General features: G+C 38.9%; 1 protein-coding gene across 3 annotated transcripts in view; it reads left to right on the top strand.

The window, feature by feature from the left end:
- Positions 1-13,378, top strand: part of cntnap2a (contactin associated protein 2a) — a 325,051-nt gene that overhangs the window by 199,534 nt on the left and 112,139 nt on the right. For all 3 annotated transcript variants that reach the window (XM_086151351.1, XM_086151349.1, XM_086151350.1), the window contains 3 exons: positions 2,264-2,426; positions 8,800-8,906; positions 11,277-11,396. In XM_086151351.1, coding sequence (XP_086007477.1) covers positions 2,264-2,426; positions 8,800-8,906; positions 11,277-11,396 — 390 coding nt within the window. The remainder of the gene's footprint in view (positions 1-2,263; positions 2,427-8,799; positions 8,907-11,276; positions 11,397-13,378) is intronic.

Genomic DNA, 13,378 nt, shown 5'->3' with positions numbered 1-13,378 from the left:
CAAGAAACAATAAACCGTTGCCTGATATTCTTTGCTCGGATATAAGCTGTGGGAGTATCACAGCTTGAGATTCTTTCAGGTGTGTGACTACGTCTTTGGCTAGTCTTTGTCTCCGTGGGACCGTCTCTTTAATTTTGATTAGCATTTTTCTCTGCCACAGATGATAACTGCATTGACGAAATTATATTAGTATATTTGGTAGAATGAAAATATAATAAATTAAGGATAATTTCTTGTGCACTTTGAGGGGGCAAATAGTTGTTTCGGAGTCAAACTTTGACCAGAATAGTAACATTGATACATTTGTTTCATTAAAATAATGGAGTGTAGATGTAGTATAGCAAATGTCATTGTCAGGTGAAGTTAATCACATTAATTCAATTGGAGTGGCTTGTGCATTTGTTAATTTCAATGTAGAGGCCCAACAGGTGAAGGTGTTACTTAATTGTAAATTATGCATTTCAGGGTAAAAGCAGAGGCTTACTTCCTCCGTATCTAGTTCCTCCTTTATTTCACCATAAAACATTTATATTTATTGTTTTCATTTTGCGATTTGTATTTGACTTCAAGCCAAACTTACTCTTTAGATGGAACTCAAAATTTCTCTCTCTGTTCTCCATTCCAATTCACCAAACGCCAAGAGAGAGATAATGCAATTCAGTATGGTTGAATCAGCAGGCTACCCTGTTCGGATTGTAGATAGACAGATCAGCCAATCAAGTGTCAGCCTTTACAGGCTAGTGTTATTGATGCATCCATCCATGCATAGTCTGATACATTGCTCCGTTCATTTTGCCAACCTGCCTTGGGGACGGTGTTAATGCAATCACTTGATGTCAGCCAATTGTAACTTGTTTGGGTTTTCCAAGTTATCTCACCTTGCATCTCTGTCACTTTCTCTTTTTCTATTTGTCTGCCCCATCTCCTGGTCCTTTGGAAAAGACAGCAGACAGGTGTAGCAGAAGCACAGGCAGATGGTAAACATGACAGTAGAAGCGCTTTAGGGAGGAAATGAAAATCAAGGGATGAGTAGGATGAACACTCACACTATACAATATGAAAGCACACATTTTATGCATTTCTTGGGGAGAGGAGGAAGGCAGACTGGAAAAATTGTAGGGGTATGGCATGCACAAAACTTCCAGGCTGCACAATGACACTGCTTTGCTGCTTTATTTGCTGGACTGCCAGCCAACCACATAATCTACAATTACATTGGTTCACTCACAAACACCACACATACCCTCCACAGTAAGCCTCATTGAAGCTTTGGCCTTGAGGTTGGCAGGGACGCTGGAAAATGTGACAGCTTATAACATCAAAATGATGGAGATGTCATTGAGTGTGAGTGTTTTATTAGTGTTCTTGTGGAAAAAGATTGCATCCCAAATTCCTATTTCCAACTATGCACGTTTAGATTTGCACACACGGGCACTCACACATTATAATACACGTAATTTGTCACCCTTTTATGCACAGTGCACAAATTTATGTTCACGGATATTCTTTAGCAAACACACACACGCACACACACACACGGCACCCATGACCTTGTTCTGCTTCCAATCAAGGCCCAATGGTACCTAGATGGCCCATTGACTCTTGTGTCTCATAAATGTACTATATATTGTAAAATGTTCATGTCCTTTTAGTATTTTGAAGCCTTATCAATCCTTAAGGGCATTGGTGATGAGCTCTAAAAACAAGAGGCCTGATGAAGGTTCATGGCTGTTAAATGTGAAAACAGTCAGGTTGATGTTCTGTTGTTCCTTGTCAAGGATATCCGTGATAGATTTGATGGCTTCTCCTGCAGATGGCTTTCCATTTATGAAGACTTCTTTTTCATGGATGAAAATAACCTATTGTTCCTGTTTCGTTGTCTTTTTCACTGTATCATGTTGTGGCGCAGTGGTTACCATTGTCGCTTCACAGCAAAAAGGCCCCTGGTTTGAATCAGACCGGTGTTCACGTGCCTGGGTTAATTGCCCTTAGGCGTGAATGGGAGACTGAAAGATTTTATGTCTCTATATATTGCCCACTGACCGGTCCAGGCTGAATCCCATCTCTTGCCCAATGTTAGGTGAGATTGGCTTCAGTCCAACCATAACCCTGAGTGCAGGATATGTGCTATAGACAATAAATGAACATTTACTTTTGTTAATTGACCATCCAAATCAAAGCTGTTATGACTCTTTCTTTGTTCAGTCCTTTTCCAATCTAATATTCATTAAAAACTTCCATTTTATGATCTTATTGCATTCAGGCTATTTTCTCCAGACGATGTTCCCACCCGCCCAGCGCTCCTTCCAGGGCTGCATGCAAGCCATCCTAGTGGACGACCAACCAGCTGACCTGCATGCTGTGGAAAAGGGCACTATGGGAGCTTTTGAAAATGTCAGCTTGGATATGTGTGCCATCATAGATAGGTAAGACTGATATATTATTGGATACAAATAGATGTAGGCAAAATGCCATTCAGGTCTGCATACTCTCTAGAAAATTCCAAGATTTTTAATGAAGATTTTTCACTTAATAATGTGCAAGGACATGTATCAACACAGTTTTTTTGAATCGACTTTGTGATAATACTGGATAGGGAGACCTTTAATATCAACCGTTGTCCAAACTTTATAACATACTGAATAATCTGCTTCTACTTCATTGTGCATGAGTGCTTTTGTGGAATACAGTTTTGGAGTCATCCTAGTCACAGACACACACATACACATTTAGGCACTAGCAGATTGCGAGCGGCTGATGAAGGATTTTTGGATAAAATAGAACCTTGGCAACAGACCACAAGGACACCCTTTTCACTCCACTCTCTGTTAAAAGCTAAAAAGATAAGCAGGTGCAGTTAATATTTGTACTACGCCGCCCAAGTGAAATATAAACACATTGACACACACCTGTTCAGCTGGGATTGTGAATATTAATTCTTCTGTCTCTAGCAGGAGGATGGCTTACCACACAAATATATAATAAATAGTGATAAGAGTTGGGTGTGGCTGAGCTCTAACAGAAATGAATTGACATTATGTTGAGAAGTATATTAGTGTTTTTTTCGAATGTAAGTTTGTCAAAGTTAACGGTTATATTATAGCTCATATAAAACCCTAAAGATCTCATTTTCCAATAGCTAAGAAAGCCCAACTCTAGGCCAGGCTCCAGAGTGCTATCTCGGTGACCCTTGCAAGGGCAAATTAGATCCATAATTATTGTTATTTATAGGATGTCTTCCGAACCACACTTTCTGTCACCTCTGATCTGTTTCCCTTGGGTGATCCTACCAGGGGAATTAGGCATCCCGACAACTGAGCTCCCAGTATCTTTTGGGACATGCAAACCTCTCCACTACGATAAGGTGGTAACTCGAGTGGCGGGTTGTCTATTCTATGTCCCTGAAATTTGAAACGATTGAAATCAAAGTCACACAGTATAAAAACAATATGAGAAACCCCACATATTGTATCAAGTTCTTGTTTCAGCTGTGCATATCTGAATGTGTTTGTCTCAATACTCTTTTTTTTGTTGTTGTGCTGTGGTATGTTTGTGCATGTAAGAAGGGGGAAAAAGAATTATCACAATAAACCCAATAATGATGCACCCTTATGCAGAATATTGCTCATAAATGGAGATTGCCGTCCAGATATGTAAAGCATTGTAGTTAATAGTGTCATATCAAATTATTTGAAATTGAGCAGGAGCTATAAAAACTGTTATGTTAGCCATCTCACAAAAATATGTTTGCGCGTTTGTGTGTGCATGTCCTGTGCTAGTAATACTGGTAAATCTGTGCACCTAATGGGATGGATTTAAAGAGCAGATGTACTGTATTTTGTAACTCCAATTTCACATTCATTTTTTTTAGTTTAAAACAGATAGGATAGGGGGGAAAATGATTTCTAACTATATATAAACTTGATTTTAATGAAACACAATGAGTTAGCATTAATCTACCATTGTTAATTATAATGTTCCACCAATGTTGTCTCACTAGGAGTACACTACTTGCTGACTTATCAATTTATTGCCTTAGATTGGACAAACACATCGAAATTTTATTTGATTTATTGTCATCCTAATCCAAAGGTGTTTATTCCCCTTTGATAATCATTTATCCACGTGGGGAAATTCATTCTCTGCAATTAACCCATCATGGATGAACCATTAGCAGTAGGCTGCTCACTTTTTGAACAGGTTTTATCTCTAAGGATTAAACCTAGTTTACTCTGATAAGAATTTAATTTAGCAGATCTCATACATAAAGAAAATTCCAAGGATCATACCGTGAGGGTGAACAAGATTGGAAAGCAACAGTTCGGAGCTGACCTTGCAATGAACGGAACAGCATTTTCTCTGGACTGAGTGATTTGTTTTCAGGTCAGGTTTGTCAATAACACTTACATTCATCACTATCCTTGCCCAGGAAAGTGGACACCAACTGCCACTACCTGATTTAAATCAGGTTATTTTTTGTTGTGTTTCAGTTTTTTTCATCACTTAAGGTGAGGTGGCTTGGATTTAATTTTAACTCATCTTGGGTGTTTGCACACTCTACTGTATAATACAGGCCTTTTCAACAAAACTGTTCATGTCTAAAAAAGGTCTTTTGTTTGTTTGTTTTCTTGAAAAGATGTTCTGATCCGTGTTTATATGACCTTAGACTACACTGAGTTCCATGGTCGATTCACTCTAAAAATATCATTAGTGACGTGAGAAAGTGCTGGCCACATTGAATACCATCTATTTCATTCATTTGTAAAACAGATACAAAGAACAACTATAAAAAAAACAAGAAAAGAAGAGACAGTATTGATCCTCCCACTGCAATTTTTTGTGTATTTGTAACAATAAATACGGAACCAATGATAAAAATCTTGTAAGGTCTTTGCTCCGCACTAATTAAATATTGAATTCTTACAAACAGGGGTATGTAGGCGACGGCTCGTCTTGAAGACTTAGAATATGTTTATCTATAATTAATATGTGGTCCAAATTAAAATACTATTAAGGAAGGTAATCTGGCCCACAATTACCATTTTATGTCTGTGTTGCCAAATTTTTCATCCATACTCATGGATTAAAGTTATTTAAGGTGGTGCATGGTAAATGGCAGTTACATATACTGACAACATTATGTGTATATGCAGATGTAATAGATGGGACCCTTGGTTAGGCAAAGGGACAATAAGTTAACTTACAGAGTAAACTACAGGGAATCCTTTTTTAATTTAAATATATTTTCTTCCTCAAATTATCAGTATTCTACCATGTGCATTGATTTCCTATCATTTCTGGTTTTTTTTTTTACACCAAGACAGAAACTAAACATAACAATTTTTAGCGTGATAGCTTTCATTCCCAATTTGAAGCCCTCCCTTTGTAATATTGTTCTGTGTTTATTTGAGTGAACAAATTCCTGGCTTCTTCCCGTTAGCTTTTGTTTGTCTGTGTGGCAGCAGTGTGAGGCAATACAGAACATAATTATGGATTTTGGTGCATTAACAGCATTCATAGTTGCTCACAGCTGCCTGACTTGGGACAGTTTCCTCCCTGAACTGTTTGCAGTATTGCTCATCTCTATTACCTGAGACTTGTATAGACCAGCATTACTTGTGGGCCCTGTACTGCCAAGGAAGATGAATGGGTGCAGTGTAACCATCTAACTAATCAGAATGTCTCTGAAGGCAGCTCAATAGCCCTGTCTGACCTGCATTTGATCAATGATGTTACACTGTGGGATTCTGTTGAGACTGAGTTTGTCGAAGAGGCAAAAGACACACACTCGGACTCACACATGCAAAGTACAAAGCTTCACCCTTGTCACTTGTTGTCAGTGTCCCTGTCATTGTGAAGGGACAATCAACAAATCATGTTGCGCCCCATAAAAAGTGTATACAGAACCCACGGGTCTTTGTGCAGTAATTCCATCAGCCCATGTAACAAAATAGTCTTTCCCCGCCTTGAACGATGCAATCCGTCGTGTTTGTGGTGTGGACTGTGGGCCTAGGATGGCTCTATTTAATTTCGTAGAGAAACTGAAATAGCGGGCGGATACAAGAGTTATTTTTGCTATAATGAGAGCAAAAGGACAAATTTTCAAGAATGTCCAGAGGTTAGGAGATATAATTACATACAGATTGCAAAGGATGCTACGCCTGGCTTCATTTGGATGCATCTGCACCATAATTATGTTCAGTCTTTAGTGAAGCAGGGAATCCCATCAGGAGCACTTCTGCCACTATTCACCTGCAGAAATATGCTGGTTCTATGTGTCTACTTTGAAGTATGAGTGTCTATCAAAGACAAAAAAAATACTGGATTTATTTACATTGTGTATTGTTTTGACTCTTCTACAGCTATACTCCGTCTTCAAATGCCATGTAGTCCAAACTGTTTGATCACTTACCTTGTCTTACTCAGTTTCAAAAATAAACATCTTGTCATCCATGGTAAAAACAAAAAGTGTCCGACCAGGTTTGGGCCCACTGCCGAAGCCCCTCCAGTTTGTGATAAAGTGTTATGACATGTGATTGATGGCTTGTCATGTGTTTTGCTTCAAAAGTTGTCGAGATGCTGCTCTTTTGTTGCATCACAAAGCATGCCTTTTTTCTGGCAGTGTGATGAGAAATCTTTTCTGTAAATTCTGTGCTGACAGATTCAGTGGATCCTGGTGGTTAAACTGTTCTCGTCACTTTCTCCTTGACTGATTTTTTTTTTTTTTTTCATAAGGCCAGAATGCAGGGCAGCTGATCTTCTTTCATACAATGTAACTGCAATACATGCAAGTTAAATGAAATGTTTCTTTGAAAAAAATAGATGTGACCTCCATTGACAATATGATTCAACCAACATTATGTTTTTCATCATTACTTTAAGTGAGATTGTTTTATTTAAACAAAGTTCTTTTTGCTCTTTATGAGTCTGATTTTCCTTTAGAAGTTTAAAAAATAATTGCAGTCTTTTAAAGGAGGACCCCTGCTGCTTACAAGCGGGTGTTTGTTTTTCCTCCATCTGCCTCCTCTTTCGGAACGTCTAGAGTCATTCATTAGATTCACATATTTCAATAACGTGAGTTGTGTGGTACTGCATGTTTACTTGTCCTTGTGGCAAAAATCTTTCTAAAGACTGTGGTGCCTTGAGATTCATTCCCATCAGACCTGCAAGCAGATCAAACCACACAACTTTGATCAATTAAGGATTTGAGTTCTTGTTCATATTTCATCAAGAAAAGGAGGATTTGTTGACTGCCTTATATATAATCCCATGATGACAGAGAAGAGGAGAACACTCTCAGATACAGGACATGCATTTTAGAAAAAGATGGAGCTCTCTTGTGGGTTGATGGGGTTCAGGGAGGTGTGGTGATGGTTGATGTTAGAGTTGAGCTTGGCTGAATGTCCAATGTTTGAGCCGGGCGGATGAGTGGTTCAGTGAGCTTGGCAGGTTGACGGGCAGGCAGGGAGGAATGATCCTACAAACATGAACAGCACAAGGTAAATAGGTGATCAAAACAGTAAGGGGAGAAAACGTATAAATTGCACAGGCCTCAGGCGAGTGCTGCCAACGTAGCAGGAACAACATAACTGAGAAATCCTGAAAGCCAAACACCACACATTTCAGGTCTTTTCAGAGTTGAAGGTTGCTGTCTTTTTCCCTTCCTATCCACTTATATAGAGACTAGTGTATCACAGTCTATCACACATTTTCCAGAAAACTATGTTTTATAACTAGCTTTTAACTTGCAATTCAAGAAAGTTCAGCAATTATTAGTTCAGCCAGCATAGCCAGGCTAGACAAGCAGTATTATGAGACAATTGGTGACAGTATTTACCTCTGTTATCTAAAAGATGTGGTCAGAAAGGCCCCAAAATCTACACTCCAGTCACATTTCTCAGTACTCAAGGGAAGGTGCAGACCTCAATTCATTTGGGCCAGACTTTCAGACATTCAGTATGATATAGAAGCGAGCTGTGGGATTTGCTCTTTAGAAATGGCAAGGCAGGAGAATTGCTGTCAGTCTTTTGTTTTGAACACTACCAAAAGTGTACAACAGCTGAAGCCCATTCAACTAGCAGTCAACTTCACTCATAAAGTGTGGTTTAGCCGATCAAAGCCCAGAGGACTCCTCTGGGATGCTACAATATAAACTACAAAAACGGGAGGGAAATATCCCTCTGATGTATTATGTTCCCGTTTACCGGACACAGTTTATGAAGCACTGTAAGTATGTTACTATGAATGACCATTTGGTGATGCAAGCAAAGACTAAAATATTATATATTATGAAATACTAAAATAATTTTGCAAATTTAGCAGATCAATAGCAAAGATTCATCATCTTACATTCCTCCTGGCTCTGGTATCTGTAAGTGTGAGATGTCAAACCAATATTAACCGGTCAAAATGAATTAAAGTTAACACAAAATATGCTTTGGAATTTTAGCGTAAAATCAACTAAATATGACAAGAACAAAACTATTTTGTTGACTACAGACCAATGACTTACTTTTCCATGGTTGTGTTTGTAGGTCTTTATCATCGAGCTGAAGATTCCGTATGCGGCTTATCATGATATATTTAGGGTTCTGCCTATTCTTTACTAATTCACTCATTACCCCTGTGTGTTCAATTGTAAACACTCGAATAAATACAGTGTAATCAACTTCCAAAAGTTTTGTGGTAGAAGGTCTGGATGACTATTACTTGTGGCCAGTACATGGCTTATTTTCCACATATATGGCCATTAAGATCTGAAAATGTAAAAGTATTGTCTGTCTGTCTCCCCCTCTCTAGATGTATGCCCAATCATTGTGAGCATGGCGGTCGATGTAAACAGATGTGGGACAGTTTTAGTTGTACCTGTGATGGAACAGGATATACTGGAGCCACATGTCACACTTGTGAGTATTCAATAATAATGAACAAAGACATCTTTTGTTCTTTCATGTCCCCAGTGCTGCTTTATATGTTTGTCTGAGGGGCCCTTTTTCGATAGAAAAACTCTCAAAAAGGCTTTTGAGAGTTTTTCTATCCAAAACCCAGTTTCTCAGCAAAGGGGCATGTGAACTTTTGAAGTGTCCACAAGCCAAGCTTTTTAAACTGTGTAATGCGTTTTGCTCTGGCCTGAGAACATATGGCCTAACTAAACACACCACGGGGAGAACAGCATCAGAGGGTCTCTTTTTCTTTGCCTGCTGTAGACTGAACACACAGCTTTTCCCAAACCTACCGTTTGAACAACGTTTGGGGCAGTTTTCTTGTTTCAAAAGGCAAAGCAGCAGAATATGTCAGTGAAATCTGGAAAATAATATAAAACATGAGTCTGTTCATAGCTTTAGTGACGGAACAGATGAATCATCAGATTTAAAGCACTGAAAGAAAGTAAAACAGGAAAAAAGTGAAACATAAACAACTGCAAATCTCAACGTGTATCAGTCAGTATTCATTATTTATCATTCATTTGTGTGCTTTGTTGAATGAATCAAAGGATAAACATGTCAAAGCAGTAACTCCGAGCTTTGGTCGGCAATCCATCAGTAATGGTGAATTGTAGGTTCCTCAAAGCTGTTGCTAAGACAACTCCTGCGATGATTGGTGAACGCAAAAGATGGTCATGTTCTTAGAAGACATCTTCACATATGTAAATAATCATTCATTTACAAAAGCATTACTGATGAGAATTTTCCTTGCTCTCATTGGAAACAGAGCTTTTAAAATCAAAGCTTTTAAAATCATACCTAGGTACCAAGAAACCACCAATTGCACACATGTAATCAGTAATTTACAATAGTTCAAAAATAATCAGGTGTCTCTCTGCCAAAAGACAAATGAAATAAATGAAAAACATGTATTTTCAATATTCAGAAAAGGAAATGGACAACTAAGGAACAGACACAATGTAAAAGAATGTGAAAGCTATTTAAAACAACAAAAACAACCGGTAAACATTCTAAGGTGAGCAGCCTTGATTCTGTTGAGAACGTTTCACAGCAAATAAGACTCCTTTTGAGGCGCAGGTTTTCCATCCTCCCCTGTGTGTATATCCTCTGTGTGTAGATCAACACAAGCATGGCATCAGCGTGATGTCAGGACAATTGTGAAAGTGTGTTGGACGAAACACCATTTGTAGACAGGAGTTGAAAAGAAACTGGCCGCTGGAAAGGAGGAAGGGACTAGTACCCCTTTCAGACAATGATGTGCTGCTGTAGACACGTCCCCAAATGATTCAAGTAATTAGAAGTCTCTTACAAAAACAAACAGCACTGGAGATTAGACATTGAATACACACAGTTAAATGCATACCGCTCTCATCCGAATCAAAAATTCTTTATTGATCCTGTAGGAAAGTGAGTGCTCTCAAATCAGAAAGATTAGCCGGAATAAAGAAATAAAGACAATAAATGTTTAAGATACCTTCTAGGCTTATGTGGACACAGATTAGGCTTTCTTTTTAAGTTTTATAAAAATCTCTAGAGTAACTCATGGAACAAATGTAATTGATCATGCCGGTCCATTACCTAGCATAGACAAGCTCCTGTCGTGCCACCAACCAAAGGAAAGGACAAGTTATGTTAAACACCAATCATAATGCCTCCTTAACCCAAACAATGTGTTTTTACAACTGAGCTTTACCTTGGCCTGAACCGTGGCTTAAAAGATAAAAACTGATTTATTTCCTTTGGAAGGTGACTAATGGTAATCTCATCCATTATCTATGCAAAGTAATAATCCTGCTGTGTTGCATGATGGGTAACAACTTGTCCTGTTGTGATCGACACACCGTGAATATGCATAACCATGCCTGGAATCTAATGAGGTCAGATGAGGGCGAGGCAGCAAATCCACGATTCTCACATCAAACTAAAAAGCAAGGCTTCCTCGATAAAATATGACAGCATAATTTGTTAGTGTACAGAACTCTCCTCCTACAAAATGTCCTCGGAAACCTCTTTTGTGGATTTTTACCAAGATGAATGGACAGTTTTTTTTATCCAAATACTGTACAAAGATCTTTATAATTCCCTTTTTGGGAAAAAAAAATAAAGATGTGTTGCAATGTGCTTGGACTCTGTATGTTTCTGCCATAACTTGATATGGTAATAACATAATCAGATCAGCTAGTTATTGTGATGTTGTGGTTGGAAGAAGTATCTTGAAAAGATGAATTCATTCCGCTGCTGTATTGGAAATCATATATCACTGGTGCCACTCATTGGCTGTTAGGCGTGATTTTCTAACGACTGCTTCTATCTCTTTTTCCCCCATTTTAGCGATCTATGAGCCTTCATGTGAAGCCTATAAGCATTTGGGCAAGTCCTCTGACACATACTGGGTTGACCCTGATGGCAGTGGACCTCTTGGCCCCTTCAAAGTCACCTGCAACATGACAGGTTAGTGAGAGTGCTGACATCATTTTGCTGACTGTAGCCCTTTGTGTGTGTGTGTGTGTGTATGTGTGTGTGTGTGTGTGCGTGCGTGCGTGCGTGCGTGTGTGAGAGAGAGAGAATAAGAGAAAAAGCTTAAACCTTTCATGTCAGCAAACTAACAGCAACTGACATTTATCATATACCACCTGGGCTACAGAAAAAGATGATTCTAAACCCATTCTTTCCACATATTGGAGAACAATGTCCTCTGCACCTAATTGTGTCTCCCAACCAGTTATACAGGATTTTAATCAAATTCCTCAATGGATCCCACTGTATCTGTGAATTTATGGAAGAAAATCAGGTGGCTTCAATAAGTAAGAAATAGGTATAGATGGTAGAATCCAGCAAGCACTGGACTTTACAACATTCAAGGTCAAAACACTGTTTAGAAGACTCTAAAAAAATAACTATTTTGAAAATATTTTGTATATACAGTGATTAAGGTCCAACTAATCACTGTATGGGTTGTATGGGTGCACAAAATAACTTAACCACATTTTTTCAAGATGACATTTAGCTCACACTGTGACTATGATAATCTCGTATCGATGGGTGTTTACTGGCTTTGTCTCTCATATGCATGCTAAAGGCTTCCTTGTTTGTTGGCAGAAGAAGGGTCTGTGACACAGTGGAATGATTACAAATGCATGTGATCATCGACATGGTTTCTTTGTTTCCCGCACTTGTCAGTGAAATAGGCACCTCCAGAACTCTTCTCGGGGTTCATCTTGTTTATGATGCAGGGGTGAGGAGATAAAGCCTGTGCCAGAACCATTTTCAACTGATTGATTGAACTTATGAAATCCTGCCAAGAGGCATGGTGTGTCTGGAACAGATGACCCGAACACCACCCATTACTGTATGAGCTGATGATAGAAAGCAAGAATAATTCAAGAAGCCTGGAGGTTCCCCCTGAGAGATTAATTTTACATATGATTTGGTCATTATGTTGAAATTTTTCCAAGTTTAATATGGACATCTGAGCTTAAATATTATTCATATATCAGCAACGAAGGAAGTTATAATAGGGCCCCTTTAAGTCGCACCTGCACATTGAAACCAACTACCGTACCTTCTTTAATGTCAACACTGACACGCACAGAGCCATACAAACAGCGTGGAATAATTTGATAGTCTGGAACAGTGCGGCATGCAGGCAGAGCAAAGGCAAGACTTTTGATGAAATGTCACTGCACTCCGCTGGCTAGCCCCTTAGTCACGCTGAATAGCACAGTTACACACAGCTCTGAAATGTTAAGAGTTACTCTTTCCCTCTCACATACACACATCTCGGGGACACCCCCCTCCCATCAACACACATGCACACATGCACATCTTCCCTGACTGAGAGTATGAGTGAACTGGCTGATGTCTGAGTGACTCATTCTATAACGGCGCAGAAGTGTTTATTAAACCCTGCTGTCTCAAAGCTGTAACTCAAAAAGGATCTCACTGCCATGACAGCTAAACTGCCATTTCCTCTGCATGCGTATGTTTGTTTGCAAGAGGGGGGTTAAGAAAAAGGAGGAACAAAAATACCATGATGGATGTGCATGTACTTTTGTACACATGCAGATGCACATGACTGTGTTCAACTGACATGAATAGTCCTGAGGCACTCAAACATTTTTCTTTCAACATTTTTTTCGTGAAATTCAGCAGCTGGGATCAACAGCACTGTGTGCACCTGTGCCGCAAGGATTCCCTGTCAGATCTATGAGATCATTACTGTTTTCTATTTTTCTGTTTGCCTTTCAAGAAGGGCTGCCAGGTCGTTGACATTGCCACATTCAATAAATGCGATTGTATCATAGGTCTACACACATTTTTGTGCTAATTCTCATGTAACTTTGATTATTTAAATGTATGGTCTTCGTGTGTTATATTGTGATAATCTATATCAGATACCAACTACAACAAGAAATTATTATTTGGTTTAAAAC

Source organism: Fistularia commersonii, chromosome 8, assembly GCF_037954325.1.
Source record: "Fistularia commersonii isolate RoL2024-O1a breed Wild chromosome 8, RoL_Fcom_v1.0, whole genome shotgun sequence".
Lineage (NCBI taxonomy): Eukaryota > Metazoa > Chordata > Actinopteri > Syngnathiformes > Fistulariidae > Fistularia > Fistularia commersonii.
The sequence above is the reverse complement of the archived record's forward strand: the minus strand, read 5'-3'. Positions and strand labels throughout refer to the sequence as shown.